At 39.4% G+C, this 23,253-nt stretch overlaps 1 protein-coding gene across 5 annotated transcripts in view; it reads left to right on the top strand.

The window, feature by feature from the left end:
• The window catches only part of ARHGAP19 (Rho GTPase activating protein 19), a 92,010-nt gene that overhangs the window by 23,211 nt on the left and 45,546 nt on the right, over positions 1-23,253 (top strand). Inside the window, exon 1 of one of the 5 annotated variants that reach the window (XM_019458988.2) lies at positions 3,835-3,921. The exons of the other annotated variants lie outside the window; for them this stretch is intronic. Coding sequence (XP_019314533.1) covers positions 3,866-3,921 — 56 coding nt within the window. The 5' untranslated portion in view covers positions 3,835-3,865. Of the gene's footprint in view, positions 1-3,834; positions 3,922-23,253 lie in introns of those variants that run through there. 5 annotated transcript variants of the gene reach the window in all.

The raw sequence follows: 23,253 nt of genomic DNA, 5'->3' as shown, positions 1-23,253 counted from the left end.
GTGGTTGAATCCAGATTGATATAAACCTGTTTTATGTCTGGAGGAAGTGGTTTAAATAAACCAGGGAGTGGGGCACCTGAGTGGCTCAGTCGGTTAAGCGTCCGACTTCGGCCCACGTCATGACCTCACGGTTTGTGGGTCTGAGCCCTGGGTCGGGCTCTGTGCTGACAGCAGCCTGGAGCCTACTTCGGATTCTGTGTCTCCCTCTGTCTCTGTCCTTCCCCCACTCGTGCTCTGTCTCTCTCTGTTTCTCAAAAATAAATAAACGTAAAAAATTAAAATAACTAAGCCAGGGAGCATCTGTAAGGTGGAATACTACACAGCTGTTCAAAAGGGTAATGGCAGATCTATGTGTACTGACATAGATGTCCAAGATGCACTTCTAAGGATAATGTGTACAATATATCACAATTTATCTAAAAATGAAGGGAAGCCTGGTTGGCTCAGTTGGTAGAGCATGTGACTCTTGATCTTAGGGTCATGAGATGGAGGTCCATGCTGGGTGTAGAGATTACTAAAAAAATAACCTAAAAAAAAAAAAAAAAAAAAAGGAAAGAAATGCCATAAGTAAAGGAATTCAGCTTTGTTCACACTTATATTTCCAGGCCTAGAACAGGACCTAGCACATCGTACATATTCGATAAATATTTTTCTTTAATGTTTATTTTTGAGAGAGACAGAGAAAGAGAGAGAGAGACAGACAGAGGATGAGTGGGGGAGGGGCAGAGAGAGCGGGAGACAGAATCCGAAGCAGGTTCCAGACTCTGAGTGGTTAGCACAGAGCCCAATGCAGGGCTTGAACTCATGAACCACGAGATCATGACCTGAGCTGAAGTCAGATGCTTAACTGACTGAGCCACCCAGGCGCCCCTCGATAAATATTTCCTGAATGAATGTACTGTATGGAAAAAGATCTAGAAGAACATATATTAAACTCAAAATAGTTTCTTAGAGGAGGGACTAGAGGTAGGGGCGGTTGACGAGGGAGATTTTTATCTGTATTATTAAAATTTTTTTTACAAGGGGAATATCTTCATGTATTATATGTGTCATTAAACAATATAAAAAGATGCTTGCAGTTTGTTGGAGGTAGGCAGATGGAGGTGCAGTGACATTTGTGGCCCTGGCCCTCTTCCCTGCGCCATACTTCTGAATTCTTAGGAGTCTTTTCTCTGCTTGAATATATAGTCCTCTGTAATTCTAACCTGACTTCTGTTGTATGTGACTTATGTGTGTTCATTTTGTCTCTCCCAGTCTGTCACTCCTGCAGGGCTGGGGCCACTTTTCCATGACCTTCGGTTCAGCCAGACTGTTGGAAACAAGATGACTTTCTGAACTGTTCATGAATACCTGCTGTACAGCCATGCTTCTCACCAGGCTGGCAGTCAGCAGCCAGACTAGGATGATTTCAGGGGAGCCAGGACCCCCTTGCTTGTCGGCAGGCTCGTCGGCTGGGGCGTACTTATTATTATCCTCGTTTTTCAGAGGAGGAAGTGGACTCAGAAAGTGAAATAAGTTGTCTGGGTCACGGTTAGAAGTAACGGAGCTAGGATTTCAAAGTAGGCTTACTGGCTCCAGAACCCATGCTCTTAACTACCGTGCTCTAGTTCTCCAAACGGTAAGGGCTTTGTATAAAAATGTCATCAAAACAGATAAACCAGAAATAGAGTGGTGTGGTATTCTACCTGGTTGTAGCAGTGAAATTTCAAAGTTGTGAACGTTTCTTCTGTGTGAAAACAGCCATTCAATCCAATCAGTCAGTTGATGCTGGGTCTCATGCAGCTAGGAAAAAAACACCCAAAAAACAAAACTTGTTCCTTCTTGGGAGAAATTCTTTGCAGAATTTGAGCCTTGTGTTCCTTGCTTTGTATTTATACCAAATATGCAGCTTGGATTTTCCAAGTCTGTCGCAGGTTCAATGAACAATTTCACTGATACGTGCTTGTTGAACTGTATGTTTCTTTTCATGTATTTGTTCAACAGAGATCATCTGTTAAACATAAGACATAAAATAGGGCACCTGGGTGGCTCAGTCAGTTAAGCGTCCGACTTCAGCTCAGGTCGTGATCTCATAGTTTGTTGAGTTCCATTCCCACATCGGGCTCTCTGCTGTCAGTACAGAGCCCACTTCAGATCTTCTGTCTCTCTCTCTCTCTCTGCCCCTTCCCCTCTCATACTCTTTCTCTCTCTCTAAAAAAATAAATAAATAAATAAATAAAATAAAATAAAGCAATTTTATTTTAACACTTTCATCAAACTTTGTAAAGATTTTTTTCTTATATTTATTTTGAAAGAGAGAGTGAGGGAGGGCCAGAGAAAGAGGAAGAGAGAATCCCAAGCAGGCTCCTCACTGTTAGTGTGGAGCCAGACGTGGGGCTCGAACTCGGGAACTGAGATTGTGCCCTGAGCTGAAACCAAGAGTCAGATGCTTAATTGACTGAGCCACACAGGCGCCCCTTCATCAAACTTTTAATATCAAGTCATCAATTGAAATAACCTATTGGATCATGAAATTCAGTTTTTGTTTTGGATTATATAATCTGAGGACTTGTTTAATCATTTGTTCAAAAACTATTTACTGAAAGGTCACTCTGTCAGAAGCCATGGGGAGCAAAATAGATGTAGTCTCTGTGCATGTGTGGTAGGAAGTCTAGTTGGAAACTTCACATGAAATAAATACTCATACAAACAACTATGTAATTTTAAGTGGTTATGAAAGCTATGAAGGGCGAGTATAGAGTGCTCTGTGAAAGTGTAGTTAGTAAAGTGATTTAATATAGTGGGGGCCATGGAAGCCATCCCAGCCACTGACATTTAAGCTGAGACCTGACCAATAATAAAGTGAAAAATGGGCCAGTCAGAAAAAGTAACAAGTGCAAAGGCTGGAGGCAGGAAGAGTTTGCTGAGAAACTGAAACACATGTGGGTAGAGCTTAGTGAAAGGGAAGAATGCTGGGAGGAACCTCACGGGAAAGGATGTCCGAAGGAACCCCAAGAAAAATATCCCTAGAAAAATCCTGCATAGTAAAACAGTACAGAAAAAAAAAAACATTAATGCCTTAAGTTTACAGTGTTCCCACATCTGTTGCCTCACTAGAAGTGAATCCTCACTAGAAGCCCGTGAGGCAGGGAGAGCAAGCAGAATTATGATTATTTCTATCACTAAGCATTAAAGCTCAGTCAGGGACAAAGTTAGGCAGCCTTTGGTTCCATGTTTCAGACCAGAAAGGCAAAGTCTGTGGGTTCTCTGGGAAGCCGGAAGGGAGCGTGTGGAAAGAAGCAGAAGTGACCCACGGCTGTGCTGTGTGACTGTCTGAAGCAAGCGGGCTGTGAACGAAATGTAATAGTTACATACTTCTTGTTTGCCGCGCTATACCTAGCCTTCTAGGCGTGTGTCTCTGTGTCAGGACAGAAAACGAATCTTGCATTTTATTATATTATTATTATTATTTTTCAAATCTTGCATTTTAGATAATTAACTTAAAGTCAATTTCAAATTCGACAGTTGTATAATTCTGAGATTTACACATCAGGACATAATTTGAGCCTAGGCTGGGGATTTCTGACTTGAACCTTAAAAAGTAGGTGGAATGCGAAGGGCTAATCAAAACAAGAAACTACAACCTCCAGCAGGTCTCGGGGCTCGGTCTCCTCCGGGATCCTTTTTTTTTTTTTCCGCCAGGGCTGGGGGCGACCAATGACCGTTAGTAATTTGAATAGACCAATAATATCATGAAACTCTTTAGGTTGCGGAGGGGTGGTAAAGTCACCCAATCGCATGGAAGAGGGGGGAAACACCTTAGCCAATCCAAAGGCGTGGGGGCGGGGCCGGAGATGGGGGCGGAGAAAGAAGTTTGCTGACTAAGATGGCGACAGAGGCGCAGAGTGAAGGGGAGGTGCCAGCCAGGGATTCCCGCCGGAGGTGAGCCGAGTTCTTGGTCCAGCTTCCTTGGAAACGAGGCCGTGGGCTGGTCGTACTGACGCTTTTCCTTTGGGTCATGGTGACCCAGCGGGGCCACGCTTTGTTGTTTCCTGCCACCGCGTTTCTCACCTTCACGCCTGCGGTCTGGCTCAGGAGCTGGGATCCAGCCTGGCCTCCACTTGGTCCCGTTGATGCCCTCCGGAGGTCGGTCCGCAGCGTTGGCTGCAGACCCACCGGTTGGTGGTGGCAGCTCTGCTTGCTTTTGCGCTGAGCTTCCTTGGGGAGGAAACTCAAGCCCAGAGCTGTTAAGCGAATTCCCTAACGTCACACAGTGCCGGGAGAGAGCTCTGTCAGTACCGCAGTGTATGTGTTAAAGTCGGAGCGAGGGTTGGAGTGACAGAAATGGGTTTGAGTTCTTGTGCCAATTAAATAAAAATTTTCGTTGTGCTTTAGAATACTTAACACGAGGACTACCCTCTTAGCAAATAAATAAATAAATAAATAAATAAATAAATAAATAAAATTAAAGTAAATGTTTATTTCTGAGGGTGGGGAAGGGCAGAGAGAGAGGGGGACAGAGGATCCCAAGCGACCCCCCACTGACCGAGAGCCCTGTGTAGGGGCCCCAACTCACTAACCCTGAGATCATGACCGAAGCTGAAGTCAGCCGCTGAACCGACTGAGCCATCCACGCGGGAACCCTCTTAGCAAAATTTTCAGTGTATGAGATAATATTGTTGACGATAGGTACAATGTTGTACAGCATATCTCAAGAGCTTATTCATCTTTAAATTTTTTTATTTTTGACAGAGAGAAAGAGAGAGAGACAGAGCATGAGCGGGGGAGGGGCAAAAAGAGAGGGAGACACAGAAATCAGAAGCAGGTTCCAGGCTCCAAGCTGTCAGCACAGAGCCTGACGCGGGGCTCGAACTCACGAACTGTGAGATCATGACCTGAGCCGAAGTCGGATGCTCAGCCCACTGAGCCACCCAGGCGCCCCAAGAGCTTATTCATCTTGCTTAACTGGAACTTTATGCCTGTTAATTAGTAACTTCCCATTGCCCCTCTCCCAGTCCTGGCAACCACCATTCTGCTCTTCTGTTCTATGAAATTGACTATTTTAGATACCTCATATATAGAAGTGGAATCATTTGTCTTCCAGTAACTGGCTTATAAGGTTCATCCATGTTGTCACCTATTGCAGAATTTTCTTCTTTCTAAAAGCTGAGTAATATTCCATTCTGTGTATATACCACATTTTGCTATTCCATTCATCTGTCCATGGACATTTAACTTGTTCCATACCTTAGTGATTGTTAATTGTGCCTCAGTGAACGTGAGAGTGCCAGTAATTCTTTGAGATCCTGATTTCAATACTTTTGGATAAATACTCACAAGTGGGATTGCTGGATCATATATAAAATACTCAGCCAATTTTTAAACCTCTCTCAGCTTCAGTGTCTTTATTTATAAATGGGCACAATGATGTCTACTCCAGAGAATGTCAGTATTAAATTAGACAGTCCTTTTAAAGTGCTTAGACCTGGGGCACCTGGGTGGCTCAGTTGGTTAAGCATCCGACTTCAGCTCAGGTCATGATCTCACAGTTGGAGAGTTTGAGCCCCGTGTAGGGCTCTATGTTGACAGCTCAGAGCCTGGAGCCTGCTTCAGATTCTGTGTCTTCCTCTCTCTCTGCCCCTCCCGCACTCACACTCTGTTTCTCTCTCTCTCAAAAATAAATAAACATTAAGAAAAAAATAAAATAAAATAAATTGCTTAGTACTGAGCCTAGCAGGTAATAACCATTCATTATGTGATAGATTTTCTTTTTCCTGGTAGAACTAAAGAACAGATCTGCAGTTTAACAAATCATAATTTCTTTTTTTTTTTTTTTGACCTGAGCCGAAGTCGGACGCTTAACCGACTGAGCCACCCAGGCACCCCTTAAAATGCCTTTTAATGGTGAAGCTGAACAAATCATAATTTCTACAGGCACACCAAAAGATAGCTTTTCCCAGAAAGAATTTCCAGGTGGTCTTGCCACAGCCTTGAGACCTTAGTTGTCTCAACTGATTACTTATACATTAGAATTTAGTAGAGTGAAATTATTCTCATTGCCTCAGTGTAAAGTGTAAACACTTTGGTGTCTCTTGGTGCCATTTGTATTGAATAAGAGATTCCAAGTCTTGGGAAGTTGGGTTTATGAATGGGCACTGGACTCCTTCCCTAGCTGAGATAGACATGGTTGAGTGTGTTAATATCTTAAAGGGAAGAGTTTTTCACTCTTGGAGGTGTCTATAAATGGTTGATCATTGGTGCCTGGACACTGTAGAGGGGATTGATAAATTTGATGAGCTCATCTCCCATCCTGCTTTAAAATCTTGAATTGTGATGAAAACCTGAAGACAAAATACTAGTCTGTAGCAGGAGTAGTTTGAATTCCTTTAAAGGATGTTGCCAATTGAATTTAAGTTTTAAGTGCCAGGCTTAGTTATATGATCAGCAGGTATTTACAGAATTTTATTTGAATTTGAAACTTATCAATTTCCTATTATAAAAGAAAATTCAGGTTTCTGTAAGGCTTTTTGAGGGCAGGACACATGTTTATTTTTATTACATATTCCCGGTGCTTAGCTTTGCATAGGTGGTCAATAATGAATGAATAATAGTCTTTTTTTTTTAAGTTTATTTTGAGAGTATGTGTGTGTGTGCTTGTGTGGGGGAGAGGCAGAGAGAGAGGGAGAGAAAGAATCCCAAGTAGGCTCCATGCTGTCAGCTCAGAGCCTGATGCGGGGCTTGATTTTAGGAACTGAGATCATGACCTGAGCCGAAGTTGATGCTCAAGTGACTGAGCCACCCAGGCTCCTCTACCTTCAAGTTACTCTTAAGTGAACAATTCTAAAGGGGAATTCACAAATAGAAGCTATCCACTCTACCAATAGCAATATAAAAATATTTAAGACTTTCAAAGGCCAAAGAGAGAAAAGCTAAAGCAGGAAAATCTATAGCCATTTCTCCTACATAATTGGCAGTAGGGAAATACAGTTCAGCACCTTTTTTTTTTTTTTTTTTTTGAGAGAGAGAGAGAGGGAACAAGTGAGAGGGGGGCAGAGAGAGAATCCCAGGAGAGGCAGAGGGAGAGAGAGACAGAGAAAGGGGGAAGAGAGAGTGAGGGGGGGAGAGAGAGAGAGAGAGAGAGAGAGAGAGAGAGAGAGAGAGAAGTGAGGCTCACCTGAAGCAGGGCACGAGCTCACCCGATGCAGGGTTCAAGCTTGTCCGATGTGGGACTTGAACTCACGAACCGTGAGATCATGACCTGAGCCAAAGTTAGATGCTTGACAGCTGAGCCACATAGGCGCCCAGTTCAGTACTTTTTGAATTGAACAGACATATAATAAAAGTGCTATTATTAGATGAAGAGGGGAAATTGATAACAAAGAGTCACAAGCTTTTTAACCCCAAAATTCACGGGGAAAAAGAAACCTGCTGTGAACCTAGAAAAGCAAATGGGAACATCCAGGGTTGGAGGGAAGCATAACAAGCCATGGTAGTGATAACGTTTGTCATAAGTTGGTGACAGTTAATATGCCAGCAGTGCCCAAGTTTTGGGGCCCAAGCCTGTTTCTAGAATTTAGGAACAGCAGGAAGCTTAGGAAACGACTACTTACTGGATGCTTGCATTCCATTTTGGAATTGTTTTTGGAGGGTAAGGAAAGTCCTATAGATGGGGAAAGGGTCCTGTATTCTGCTAATTTAAATACACCATAGAGAGTGGAATATTGGTTACTCAACACATAATTTCCTGAAGACTTTTTTGTTATATTGTTCTTCCTTTGATAAGACAGCAGTGTAACCCTTCAAGAAAAGTGATAGATGGAAAAAAAAAAGTGAAAAATGGAAACTTTACTGATCTTTGGAAGACTTGCCTCTTCTCACATGCACAAGTGGGAAAACATGATTTAAATACCTGAATCCAGTTTTGTATTTGTGCTGTCAAATCCTATCCGAAGGGGGGCACCTGGGTGGCTCAGTTGGCTGAGTGTGCGACTTTGGCTCAGGTCATGATCTCACGGTTCATGAATTTGAGCCCTGTGACAGGCTCTGTCCCCCTCTCTTTCTTCCCCTCCCCCGCTTGTGTTTTCTCTCTCTCTCCTTCTCTCTTTCAAAAATAAATAAACATTAAAAAATATTCTATCTGAAGGGTAATGAGGAATAGATTCTTCAATTTTAGTATATGTGCTGCCAAAGCAGGCACAGGAATAGATTCTTCAGTGATTTTTCTTTTTTTCATTTTTAAAGTTTATTTATTTATTTATTTAGAGAGAGCGCAAGTGAGCAGGAGGACAGGGAGAGAGGGAGAGAGAGAGAATCCCAAACAGGCTTCACACTGTCAGCACAGAGCCTGACTTGGGGCTTGACCCCATGAATTGTGAGATCATGATGTGCTCTGAGATCAAGAGTTGGACACTTAACTGACTGAGCCATGCAGACCTGCTTCAATGGTCTTTCTTGAATCTGAATCATTTCATTTTATATTTTTATCAATTACCTGGCTTAGAGGGTTTGATCATTATATTTATAGACAAGGCCAGTCTTGTGGAAGGAGAGGGGAAGAAGGAATAGAATTTTAAAATAATCCACATAAAAGTGGCTTACTTTTCTTTGCTTCTGACCTTTTGTAGAGTTTGTGAGATTAACAAATGTTAAAGCTGGAGGTTGCTGGTTGGTTATGTGGAAGGTCATCAGAGAGTGGCAGTCTGTTTTTGTTATTGTGAGTTCAGACACTATTTTATCCATTAGGTGGGTTTGAGGAGACTGACTCCATTCAGGCTCACAAGAAGCCAATTGCTAAATGCAAATTTGGTAATTTGCACAAAGAATATACAAGTTATGTACACCAGTTTGCCTTATTTTATCCTTGGGAGGGATACACTACAGTTGATTATATTAATGCTTATTATTATTATTATTATTTTTTAACAGCAATGATCTCATTTCCTTCTTGAAGATACCCTCTGGTTACCTTGTATGAATTCTCTTAACTACACTTTTATTAATCATTTTTTAGGATGGGTTTTTTTCTAGAAATGCCAGAGCCCATCTATTTTGTGCTGATGGTTTGCTAGTTTTACCTGATAGCTCAGTTGAGGTTCAACTAGGACACAGAAACTATACAGTAATTTGAGCAAAAAGTGTTTAATATAAAGAATTGTTAACTATAGTGGGATTGGAGTTAACAGGGATTGGCTAGTAAGTAAAAGAGATCTCTAAAGATATAAATAGTAGATATCAGAATCAGCTTATATATATTGAATCATCATGTTGTACACTTTAAACATCTTGCAATTTTATTTGTCATTTATACCTTGATTAAAAAAAAAAAAAGAATCCACTGTAATCCTTAGGGCTGAGATAGAACGTACAAGAAAGAGGTCCACGCTTTGTTTAAGGCATGGCTATGGCTCACATTGAATGGCAGAAAAGTTGCTGTGGTGGAACTTGTTGGAAATTCACCTTATAGAACCTGCTAGAAATCCACGCTTTAGGGTACTGGGGAAAGCTGTTCCTAGGGAGCTACTGGCTTATGGGTGCTGCTCAGTACCTTAGACTGCAGGAGGCTGTCACTGGAGAAGCTGCCGATGCTGTGGGATCTGGGTACTGGAGAAGCTGTGCATGCTGCAGGAGCTTTCCTAGTGGAGTGCCCTGGGGCCAGGGAAAGGGAAAGGGAAAGGCTCCTCCTCCTGCAGTGTCACCCCTGTGTTCTTTATGAACTCTCATTGTCATGCCAGCTGGAGAAGAAAATACATAAACTTTAAGTAAACAAATTTATTTTGAGAGAGAGCTTATGAGTGGGGAGAGGCAGAGAGAGAGGGAAAGAGAGAGAATCCCAAGCAGGCTCCACACTGGGGGTGGGGGGGTCAAACCATGAACCCTGAGATCATAACCGGAGTGGAAATCAGGAGTTGGATACTTAACCAACTGAGCCATCCAGGTGCCTGGAGAAGGAAATATATTTAAGGGCTCCAGCTCCATTTTTGCAGAGTAGGCAAGGGTGGGTGAGAGGCATGAAATCAATAACTGGCACATGTGGATAATCATCTCACTAATTCTTTGCCTCCCTTGCTGTAGCACTTCCTAAGACTTCTGTGGAAGAGTATGAGATACTGGGTAGGATCTGAAAGAATGAGGAGGGACAGAAACACATCAGAGAAGACACGAGAGTGATGGGGTGGTTAAATTTGCACTGACACACTTATTTGCATGTAAACTTGTAAAAGTCTATATGCTTTCTAGATGGAATGACTGTTTCCTGGAATAAAGAACCTAGAGCAAGACTGTTAAATTATATTTATCTATTTTTTTTAAAGTTTATGTATTTATTTTGATATAGAACCAGCAGGGAAGGGGCAGAGAGGGAGCAGGGCAGAGGATCCAAAGTGGGCTCTGTGCTGACAACAGAGAGCCTCATGCGGGGCTTGAACTCACAAACTGTGAGCTTATGACCTGAGCTGAGGTTGGACGCTCAATGGATTGAGCCACCCAAGCCCCCCAAGACTGTTAAATTATATTTAACCTGATAACTATTGCTTATCTGTATTTTTTTTTTTTTTGAGGCATGCTGATGTGTAAAGTGTTAGTATTACCTTACTGATCTTTGCAGTTTCAAACTTGCAGAGATCCCAGAGGGTGTGTTGTTTATTGATACTGTTCTCTCAATTAAAGCAGTTTGTGTCTTTGAGCAAGTTACCTTTGTATTTCCCTATCTTTATTTTTTTCAACGTTTTTTTTTTTTTTTTTTTTTTTAATTTATTTTTGGGACAGAGAGAGACAGAGCATGAACGGGGGAGGGGCAGAGAGAGAGGGAGACACAGAATCGGAAACAGGCTCCAGGCTCCGAGCCATCAGCCCAGAGCCTGACGCGGGGCTCGAACTCACGGACCGCGAGATCGTGACCTGGCTGAAGTCGGACGCTTAACCGACTGCGCCACCCAGGCGCCCCTGTATTTCCCTATCTTTAAATGGGGTTTCGGGTAGGTAGTTATACGAGGTTTTAGAAATTGTTGTTTGTAATGATCTTGAAATATATATATAATTTTAAAAGAGTTAATTGCATTTCTGCCAGGGTCTAATGTATAATAATTTTTTTTGGCCTTGTTCTAGGTCTGGGTATTGCACATGAATCTTTTGAACAAGTGTAGTTTTTAGTTATACTTATTAGAGTAATACCCTTTTATCCTGAATTTAGATTTAATATCAGCATCAGTTATTTGGCATAACACAGCATTAAGCTTGAAAGTTTTGTTATTTTTTTAAATGAACCTTTGAATAACGTGGGACAATGAAAATCACCGAAATGAGCTGAGCTGAAGAACCAAAGGCCGCATGCTGTGTGCTGTGATTGGTGCATTTGGCTGAACAGAAGTTCACATTGTAAGAAAACCCAAGACTGGCTTATTAAAAAGCCAAGAAGCATTGGAAAAATGGTACAGAAAGGAGAAGCACAAGTGATAAGATACAAATTAAAAAGAAAATATGGAGAAGAGAGGGTAACTTCCTAATAGAGGCTGCCAGCCACAGCCATAGGGCAGGCTTTAGAGGCAGTGGTGATAATGAGCCCAGCAAGAAGTGATCTAGAAGAGAGATTTCCCAAGGAAGAATTAGGGAGGCAGAATACCAAAATGACCAAAGAGGGGCTGGGATTTATACTAGGGGCTGACTTTTTTTTTTTTTTTAATTTTTAAAAAAATGTTTATTTATTCTTGAGACAGATAGAGAGACAGAATGTGAGTGGGTTAGGGGCAGAGAGAGAGATACACACAGAATCTGAAGCAGGCTCCAGGTTCCGAATGGTCAGCACAATAGCTTGACGCGGGGCTCGAACTCATGAGCTGTGAGATCATGACCTGAGCCGAAGTCCGGCGCCCAACTGACTGAGCCACCCAGGGGCCCCTAGGGGGTGACATTTTTAGCATATTTATTAGGATTCTTTCAGTTATATGTAACAGAAACTTAAACTAGTTTAAGCAAAGAGATGCTATTGATTGGCTTAAGAAAATGAAAAGTCCAAGGGGTAGATCAAGCATGGCTTAGTCTGTATTGAAATTCTCAAATCTCAGTGTCATGAGGCATCTGCTTCTTGCTTTCTTAGATCTGGTTTCCTTCCTTTTTTTCCTGCTTTTTGAGAAGGCAAGTTCTTCACAAAAGATGCAGTAAAGGACCACCAGCAGCTTCAGTCTCACATTCCACAGGTTTAGCAATCTTAGCATCTAGCATGACTCTGCAATTAAATCTTTTCCTGGCTTGACTCTGTGGGCCTTTGTCTGAATCAATGAGGAGGATAGAATGTTTCCATTGGTTAAGCCTGGGTCCTGAGCTCACACTTGCTGCCCAGGGAGTAGGGTCGATATTGGTGGCAAACCACATACATCGAAAGATGGGGAGAGCTTATTGCCCAAAGGAGAATAGGGGTGCTCTTACCAGAGGAAGGGGGAAATAGATGTTGGGTATGCAAAAAACAGATGTCCACTACTCTATTTCATTAACCCCTCTGTATACTCCCCTCTATTTAACGTTATGTTTTGAAAAGGGCTTGCCATAGTATGTGGAGAACATATTTTATGTTTCTTTTCTTTTCTTTTCTTTTCTTTTCTTTTCTTTTCTTTTTAAAATTTATTTTGAGAGAGACAGAGACAGTGTGAGTGGGAGAGGGGGAGAGAGAGAGAGAGAGAGAGAGAGAGAGAGAGAGAGAGAGAGAGAGAATCCCAAGCAGGTTCTGCGCTGCCAGAGCAGAGCCGGATGAGGGGCTTGAACTCATGAAACTGTGGGATCATGACCCGAGCCGATACCGAGAGTTGGATGCTTAACCGACTGAGGCACCCAGGTGCCCCACATTTTATGTTTCTTAAAAAACCAGCCAAACCAACCAAACCAACAAGCCCCTTATTTAAGTACTACTTATTTCTTTTTTCCACTGTCTAAACTTCATCTTTAAGATCTACCTCAAATCTCATCTCTTGTATAAGAGTGAGAGTTTCTCTCCTACCTTTTTTTTTTTTAATGTTTATTTTTGAGAGAGAGAGAGAGAGTATGAGAATGAGCGGGGGAGGGGCAGAGAGAGAGGGGGACAGAGGATCTGAAGAGGTTCTACACTGACAGCAGAAGGCCTGATGCAGGGCTCAAACTCATGAGCCGTGAGATCATGACCTGAGCTGAAGTTCGATGCTTAACTGACCGAGCCACCTAGGCGCCTCTCTCCTACTGCTGAATTTGTACATCTTTTATTGTTTGTACCATGGACTGGGCAGTTAATGATCTTGTATTATCTTTTGTGTTATGGTCTTTAGTTATACTTAAAATTTTGTAGGAAAGCTATCATTTTTTTTTTGTAATCAAGTGTAAAACTGTAGTAATATAGTGGGGAAAATGATTTTGTCAGATGTTCACAAGTTTTGTGATCTACCTTATAAGTAATTATTCAAATATGGAGTGCGTTAATGATAGTACATTTTATAACGGGAAATGTGTTAGTGTGAAATTCATAACTATAACACTATAAAGCCATAACTTTTAAGATGATCATATGAAAACATAATAACAGTATCAGTTATTAGATTAAATACAGGTGATTTGTCAGGCTGAACTATTACATGAAAGCTGGACACCAGAATGTAACGGAACCATAGAAAAATTTAGTCACCCCCTACTGAATTTAGTTGTGCTGAAGTAATAACACTTTGGCTTTTGAAAAATTAATATATAATTAAAATATTGCTTGTATACACAAATACGGAGATGAGATGCTTCGTTTAAAGACGTATGGATCAGTTTCAAATAAATGTAGTCAAGTTTGAGCTTTATTTCTCTTGTTTACTGACCAGAGTTTATTATGTAGCATAAAACTAATTTCTTGGGACTCAGTAAGATTACAAAAATGCAATAATAATCTGAGCCAATCTATGACAAATAAACTTCTCCCAGTTTAACAGAAAATGTCCAACATATCACATAAAGCTATATCCACTTCAGAAATGTAACATTATATGATTGTGTTTTTATTTTTTTGTTCTTTTCATTTTTTCCCATAGAAAATTAAAATAGTTTGGTTGATCTTTGTCCAAGTCTCTGAAATGTGTTATTATAAATAAGTAAAACATTATTTGACAGTTTTAAGATAATATGTCATCTGATTAGAGATAAAGCCCTCTTAGCTGGGTTCTATCACTATGAATAAAAAGCAACATTCATGAATGAAATACAGATACTACAGAGGTCTTAATATTAAATTTGTAATTGCATGCCACAATAATGAGAGCTACATTTGCTAAATGTGTTTTAATTATACCTTTGGGTAGGGGAGAACCTTATTAATTTAGAAACTAACCTAAAGAGTGATATTGGGATTATATAATGAGAAAGTTCTTCACTTATTTTCATGTTGAACACAATTACAAAAATAAAACCAACTGAGTAATATTAATGACGCTAAAGAATAACCCACCAAATAATAGGAAACAGAATTGGGGGAGAAACCAAGAAAGTATACAGTGATACAATTTAGTAATATCATCAATGGCATTATCATCAATGACTTTCTTTTATAGTTTGATTGGAGATTGCTACATGCACTGGAAGTTGTACTTTGAAGTATGGCTAGCTTTTGTATACTTAAGTCTATTTATCATTTTTAAGTTTTTTTGCATTTTAGAATCCCCACAGTCCTTCCCTTGGTTGCAATAGTAGTTTCTTCACTCAAGTGTCAAGGCTTACTTTATTAATATTTTTTCTTTTGGTAAGGTCATTTTGTGGCAGCTATCCTTGTGACCAGGCTCTTGCAATCAAAGTCCACCAGTGTGAAACATGCCTACATCATGTGTTAACAGTTTTCATTGAAGATTTATTTTTTTATTTTTATTTTTTAAATGTTTATGGGGAGGGGCAGAGAGAGAGGGGGACAGAGGATCTGAAACAGGCTCCACACTGTTAGCGCAGAGCCCATGTAGGGCTTGAACTCGTGAACTGTGAGATTATGACCTGAGCCAAAGTTGGACACTTAACCAACTGAGCCACCCTGGTGCCCCTTTATTGAAAATTTAAATACAGGGTATGTATATTAAGATTGTATAGGGGATAAAGCCTAAATTTTATTAAAGTGTAAGTATTTTAACTGACAAAATAGATTCTTTTTGGGTGTTGAGAAATAAAAGTGTTGAAAAGACATTAGAATATTTAAATTTTCAGAAAGTATTTTTCAAAATACTTAAAATTTTTTTCAAAAGTATTACATACTTGATGCACCATAAAATCCCATATATCAGAATGCCATCTTTTCAGCATTCCATCTTCTCAACAGTTGGTGTCATTCAGACGGAGTGGGAAGGTAGGTGTTTTCCCAAAGTGGAGGTTGCTTAAGACGTACTACTGTGAAAAAGTCTCATAATCGCTTGCAATGCAAAGGATTTTTAGCAGTTGCCCAAAGAGCTCTTTAAAATAACGTATATATGCAAATACAATAAAACAAAAGTTGTTTACAACCTAATTTTCAAAGTCATCTCTAGGTGCTCCTGTGCTTAATTATACCTGCAATTGGCTACTTGTATTTTTGAAAATAGAGGTAGTGGGGGGAAAAAAATAAAAGCTGAGTGAATTTTAAACTTCTGGAGGCCAGCAAATTACCTTAGTGTCTTGTTCCTGTACCTTATGATTTCTTAAAATGACAAAGCACTCAGTAGATCATGGTTAGTTTGATTTTAAATGACACGTGAGTGACTATGATTCCACCTTCTTATGCTAGTTGAAGAGACTTATGATTAGGTTTGTAGAATATTGACTAAGGTAATAGAAGCTCTTTTTAAAGATATGAATGTCACATGTCAGAGCAAAAGCACTTGCTGTCTCTTGGATAGGATCACTCTGGACTTTGGAACAAATAGATTTAGAAGTAGTCTTTGGAACCTAATCTGATCATACATAGAAGTACTTTGTGTTTTTGTTGCCTGAGGCTCATATCATTTAAAGTCTGTTGGAAAAGAGAGTCTCCTGAAGTTTGGACTATACTTTTCTGAGTGGTAAACAGATTTTAGGTAATGATAAGAGAGACACTGTATTGCCAGCAAAGCATCTTTTAGAACTTTCTCCAAATAAGGAATTTTGATGTAATTTTTCTAATTCGAATAAACTTTCTTATTGTATACCTGCCTGAAGGAGAAAAAGTAAGAGAGGTGGCAGCAGCAGAATTAATACCAATTCTTGTGACACCCAAAAAGGATACAAATTGACAAGTAAATACATGTTAATAAATTTGTGTTACTGATACTTTGAGGAAGTATAATTAGCCCTCTTGACTGAGGACATTGGGTCATCATTCTATAGGGCAAAATCTTAGGTCAGATTTCCAAAAATGTTAAGGTTAAGATAAGCAATCAGGAATTCTTTAGTTTCTTAAAAAACAATTTTTTTTTTTAATGTTTGTTTATTTTTTGAGGTGGGGGGGCAGAGATAGAGGGAGAGAAAGAGTCTGAAGTAGACTCCCACTGTCAGCACAGAGCCGGATGCAGGGCTCCAGCCCACAAACCATGAGATCATGACCTGAGCCAAAATCAGATGCTTAACCCACTGAGCCACCCAGACGCTCCAGGAATTCTTTAATTTCTAAATAATTTATTTCAGGTTAAGTTGCTCTAGTACTTTGAAATTAGTTTATGTTGAGATCAAATGTAGAGGACAAATATACTTTTGCAGACTTTTGGAGTCTAAATTAGAGATAAGAGGTCTTAATTACAAAACCTTGGACAGCTATTCTAAGGGTGGACTTTAGGATATAAATGTTTCTTGTCTAAGAAATTGGATATTATTTGCTGAAACCTTGTAGTACTACTTGTCAACTTTGAACTGTTTTTGTTATATAAAAATGCTGCCAGCTTGGGCACATGGGGTTTGTTTTATCCTTTCTCTCTATATACAACTTTTCATGATACCAGTTTAATTTATATGCAGAAAAAGGAAGAATAGCCTCTCGTTTAATACTTCTGTGTATTCCTATCTAACAGCTCTCCCAGAGAGTGACACATTGAAAGCCATATTTCAGAGCCAGACAGTTGAAAAAGTAGTCAGAGAGTGCCTACTTCTCTTAGGGTGGTAAGTCAGATTTAGACAACTTTAAATATAGCTCATATTTTGATAGATGTTGCCAAGGTTGTGGTTCTTGGAGAACAAATCAAGTTAAGCAATTCACTAGGGAGGAAACATTTAGTTTTTGTGGGTATGCAGTTTTGGTAGCAGTCAGCCAAAAGATACATCTGCAGGATACATTTTTTCCCCCCACTGTCTTGAATTTTGCAGATTCATGGGTTCAACATGCCTCAAAAGCACTTGCATTTCATTATTCTGTAATTGATTTTTCAGCTGTGGATTCTGTTTCTAGTTCTTTCACTAAGCAGATTACCTTACATGTAGACTTCCATCTAGTGGTAAGAGTAATCATAGCAGACAATAAGTAGGTTATACAAATTATCCTTCCTTCCTTCCTTCCTTCCTTCCTTCCTTCCTTCGTTTGTTTGTTTGTTTGTTTCTTTCTTTCTTTCTTTCTTTCTTTCTTTCTTTCTTTCTTTCTTATTTTTAATAATTTATTTATTTTTAATTTTATATCCAAGTTAGTTAACATATAGTGCAACAATGATTTCAGAAGTCGATTCCTTAATGTCCCTTACCCATTTAGCCCGTCCCCCTTCCCACAATCCCTCCAGCAACCCTCTGTTTGTTCTGCATATTTAAGAGTTTTTTATGTTTTGTTCCCCTCCCTGTTTTTATATTATTCTTCCTTCCCTTCCCTTATGTTCATTTGTTTTGTATTTTAAAGTCCTCATATGAGTCAAGTCATATGCTATTTGTCTTTCTCTAATTTCATTTGGCATAATACCCTCTAGTTCCATCCATGTAGTTGCAAATAGCAAGATTTCATTCTTTTTGATTGCCAAGTAATACTCCATTGTATATATATACACCACATCTTCTTTATCCATTCGTCCATCAGTGGACATTTGGGCTCTTTCCATACTTTGGCTATTGTTGATAGCGCTGCTATAAACATTGGGGTGCATGTGCCTCTTTGAAACAGCACACCTGTATCCCTTGGATCAATACCTAGTAGTGCAATTGCTGGTCATAGGGTAGTTCTATATTTTTAATTTTTTGAGGAACCTCCATACTGTTTTCCAGAGTGGCTGCACCAGCTTGCATTCCCACCAACAATGCAAAAGAGATCCTCTTTCTCTGCATCCTCCCCGACATCTGTTGTTGCCTGGGTTGTTAATGTTAGCCATTCTGACAGGTTTGAAGTGGTGTCTCATTGTGGTTTTGATTTGTAGTTCCCTGATGATGAGTGATGTCGAGCATTTTTTCTTTCTTTTTTTAATGTTTATTTATTTTTGAGAAAGAGAGCGAGAGAGAGCGAGAGAGAGCGTGAGAGGCGGAGGGGTAGAGAGAGGAGACACAGAATCGGAAGCAGGCTCCAGTCTCTGAGCTGTCAGCACAGAGCCAGAGGGGCTCGAACTCCCAGAGTGAAAGATCATGACCTGAAGCTGAAGTCAGAGGCTTAACTGACTGAGCTACCCAGGCGCCCCTTGAGCATTTTTTCATGTGTCGATTGGCCGTCTGGATGTCTTCTTTGGAGAAGTGTCTATTCATGTTTTTTGCCCATTTCTTCACTGGATTATTTGTTTGTTGGGTGTTGAATTTGATAAGTTCTTTATAGATTTTGGATACTAATCCTTTATCTGATACGTTGTTTGCAAATATCTTCTCCCATTCTGTTGGTTGCCTTTTAGTTTTGCTGCTTGTTTCCTTTGCTGTGTAGAAGCTTTTTATTTTGATGAGGTGCCAATAGTTCATGTTTGCTTTTGTTTCCCTTGCCTCTGGAGATGTGTTGAGTAAGAAGTTGCTGTGGCCAAGATCAAAGAGGTTTTTGCTTGCTTTCTCCTCGAGGATTTTGATGGCTTCCTGTCTTACATTTAGGTCTTTCATCCATTTTGAGTTTATTTTTGTGTATGCTGTAAGAAAGTGGTCCAGGTTCATTTTTCTGCATGTTGCTGTCCAGTTTTCCCAGCACCATTTGCTGAAGAGCCTGTCTTTATTCCATTGGATATTCATTCCTGCTTTGTCAAAGATTAATTGGCCATATGTTTGTGGGTCCATTTCTGGGTTCTCTATTCTGTTTCATTGATCTGAGTGTCTCTTTTTGTGCCATTTTTCTTTCTTTCTTTCTTTTTTTTTAAATGTAAGCTCTATGTCTAAGGTGGGGCTTGAACTCACGATCCTGAGATCAAGAGTCACATACATTCTCTACCAGTTGAGCCAGCCAGATGCCCCCAAAGTTTCCTTTTTAATAGACCCTGCCTCTTATCCTTCTTTGGGATAGTTACCTAATATATGCATTTAAATACTGGAGTTCTAACTATCTCTGTATGCCTACTGCCTAACTACTAATTCTGGTTCTGTTCACGTATCAAAAACTCCTGTGATGAGGAAGTTAACCTTTACTATTCACTTTGACTTTCTATGATATTAACATCAAGTTTTAGCAAGATTTAGGTCAAATCTGCTTGGTTTCTTAAGATTTATCTTGGAAGATGTGGTTCTACATACAAGAATGTAGAATAATATGATCAGTATTTTCCTACTGCCCAGCTTCAGTAAACCTTAACATTAGCTATAAGTCATTCAAATGAATCTCCTTTTTCCCATAGCTCCATGATTTATCACAAGAATAGTGCTAGCACCCTGGAAACTCCCCTCAACTCCCCTTTTTGCCTCCTTTTCTTAATTACTACTCCTCAAAGGTAGCCAGTTTCCTGAATTTTATGGTAAATATATCTTTGCTTCTCTTTACAATTTTACCACTTAAGTAAGTATTGCTAAATAATATAGTTTTGTCTGTTCTCAAAATTTGATGTAAATGGTCTTGCATACTAAGTAGTCTCTGTGTGTGTTTGTGTGTGTGTGTGTGTGTGTGTGGTATGAGAGACTTCTTTTGCTCATCATTACATGTGAGATTCATTCATGATGGTGCGTGTGACTGGAGTTTGCTCATTTTCATTGCTGTAAAATATACCATTATATATGCCACAATTTAAGGAATCATTCTGGATGTTTTGGCTGTTTAGAAATTAATGTTTCTACTAATGATTTTGGTGCACACATGGCTGCATACATTAGACATGTTTTAGAATTGCTGGGGTCACAGGATACACTTTTGTTCAACTTTAGTAGATAAGACCAAACAGTTTTCCAAAATGCTTGTACCAATTTATAGCCTCACTATCAGTATAAAAGAGTTACTGTCAGTTTGTCTAAGCTTTGGTATTGTCATTCTTTTTAATTTTCGTCATTCTGTTGGATAATAGTATGTCATTGTTTTAAAATTTGCATTTCCTTGATATTTAATGATATTGAACAGTTTTTTTCTTTATGAATATATGGGCCACTTGGCTAATTTTTTAATGAGATTTTATTGAAATTTCATGCCTGTTTTTCTATTGGGTTTGTTTCTTCTTATTCTTTTTTTTTTTTTTTTTTTTTTTTTAAGAGAAAGAAAAAGAGTGTGTGTGGAAGAGAGGGGCAGAGGGAAAGAGAGAGAGAAACTCTTAATCAGGCTCCATGCTCAGTATGGAGCCTGACATGGGCTTGATCCCATGACCCTGGGATCATGACCTGAGCCAAAATCAAGAGTCGGATGCTCAAACAACTGAGCCACCCAGGTACCTCTATGGTTAATATATGTATATTTTAAGATTATTTATTTATTTTGAGAGACAGAAACAGCATGAGTAGGGATGGGGCAAAGAGAGAGGGAGACCGAGAATCTCAAGCAGTCTCTGTGCTTGAACTCATGAAACTGTGAGATTCTGACCTGAGCGGAAACCAAGTCAGATGCTTAACCGACTGAACCACCCAGGCGCCCCCTTGTGGTTAATATTTTTAATGCGGTATTTAAAAACTCAAAAATTTCCTCAGCTTCAGTTCAAGAATGTATTCTTCTATATTACCTTCTAGTAGGTTTATGGTTCTGCTATTCACCTTTAGATCTGCCACTCACCTGCAATTGATGATCTTTGTGTATATTGTGTGATAGAGGTCAGTTTTCACTTTTTCCTCCTGTAGATAGCCAAGTGTCCCACACCATTTAGTCAAAAGGTCATTGATTCCCCACTGATTTGCAGTGCCACCTTTACCCTGAATCCAGTAAAGAAAGGAAGCAATAAAGATAAGAGCAGAAATTAATGAAATAAACAGCAAATACGTGATAGAGGGATTCAGCAAAATCAAAAGCTGTAACCTTGACAAAACGAATAATAAATCTCTAATAAGATTCATAAATGAAAAGAGAAAACATAAATTATCAATATCAGGAACAAAGAGAAGGACATCATTATGTAACTTTGTAGTTCTTAAGAGGAACCATTGAAAAATACCTAAAAGGAGGGGGTACGTGGGTGACTCAGTTGGTTAAGTGTCCGACTCTTGATTTTGGCTCAGGTCAAGACTCATGGTTGGTGAGTTTGAGCCCTGCCTTGGGCTCTGTGTTGATAACGCGGAGGGTGCTTGGGATTCTCTCTCTCCCCCTCTCTCTGCCTCTTTCCTGCTTGCACGCATGCATGCTGTCTCTTTTTCGCTCTCAAAATAAATAAATAAACATTTAAAAAAATAATAAAAAATAAGGAATCTTTAAAAAAAAGTACCTAAGAGAATATTATAAGCAAGTTTATGCCAATAAAGCTTGAAATTTATGTGAAATAGACAAAGTCCTAGAAATGTCCAGCTTAACCAAAATTAATGTAAGAAGAAATAGAAAATTTGAATAGTCCTGTAACATAAAGTAAATTGAATATATAATTAAAAACCTCACAAGGAAAGTTCTAGGTTTAGATGGCTTCATCAGCCAATTTGATCAAATATTTAAAGAAGCAATAACATCAATCTCACATAAACTTGTTCAGAAAATAGAAAAATAAGACATATTCCTCGACTAATTTTATATGGAAACACAATCTTTTTTTTTAATGTTTATTTATTTATTTTGAGAGAGAGAGAGAGAGAGAAAGAGAGAGAGAGAATCCTAAGCAGACTCCACACTGTCAGTGCAGAGTCTGATGTGGGGCTCCATCTCACAAACTGTGAGATCATGACCTGAGCTGAAATCAATAGTTGGATGCCTAACTGACTGAGCTACCCAGGTACCCCAGGCCAGCACAACCTTTATATAAAACCTAATGAAGACAATACAGTAGTCCCATTCTGTCCATGGGGGATATGTTCCAAGACCCCCCAGTGGATGTCTGAAGCTATGGATAGTACTGAACCCCATATGTACTTTTTTCCTATATGTACATAGCTATGATAATGTTTAGTGTATAAATTAGACATATTAAGAGATTAATAACAAAAGCTAGATACAATAGGGAAATAAATAACAATCAAATAGAACAATTATAATATACTATAATAAAAATTATGTGCGTGTAGTCTTTCTCTCAGAGTATCTTTTGTGCTGTACTCACCCTTCTTGTGATGATGTGAGATGAAAATATGCCTGTGCAGTGAGACGTGAGGTGAATGATGTAGGCATTGTGGTAGTTGTTAGACTACTGTTGACCTTCTGATGATAGGTCAGAGGAAGATTATCTGTGGACCCCAGAAAGTGAAACTGTGGACGGGTGGTGGTGCCACTGTACAGGTATTGCCTGCATTTTGACCGTCTGTGTTTGGCCACTTTTATGAAGGACCTCCATTAGTGCCTATTTTCACTAACTGAAAGCAATCCAAAGAGGATTTCCATTTTTATGAAAAAAGACAAAGAAGTGAAAATAGTATTCAGCGTTTATTTTCGATTGAGCCATTATAGAGGCAGCTCAGAGCCTGATCAACAAGAGTGGCCCCACCAAGCTCCTTCCCACTGCACTTAGCATCTCAGTAGCAAGCTGCCATAACTCTGAGCTGTGTCTGTGAGGATCTGTGAGTTATAGGTCCTAAGGGATCTGAAAAAACTAAGAGGGGTTATTTTGGGGGTCAAGATGCAAAAAAAAATTTTCCGTATGAGTTAATGGTGACTGCTTCTTCACTTTATGCCATTTTGGCTTAATGAAAGATTTCATAGGAACTCTATACTTTTGGAAAGCAATTCCATGACTTTCTCACTTATGAATGAATGTGGAGAAATCTAAATATTAGCAAACCAAATTCAACAATATATAAAAATGATATAACAATATTACATTTATTCTAGAGATGCACGATTGGCTTAACATTAATCAATGTCATTCACCACATCAACAAAATAAG

The sequence above is a fragment of the Panthera pardus genome, unplaced genomic scaffold, assembly GCF_024362965.1.
Source record: "Panthera pardus isolate Hobbes unplaced genomic scaffold, ASM2436296v1 HiC_scaffold_22, whole genome shotgun sequence".
Lineage (NCBI taxonomy): Eukaryota > Metazoa > Chordata > Mammalia > Carnivora > Felidae > Panthera > Panthera pardus.
The sequence above is the reverse complement of the archived record's forward strand: the minus strand, read 5'-3'. Positions and strand labels throughout refer to the sequence as shown.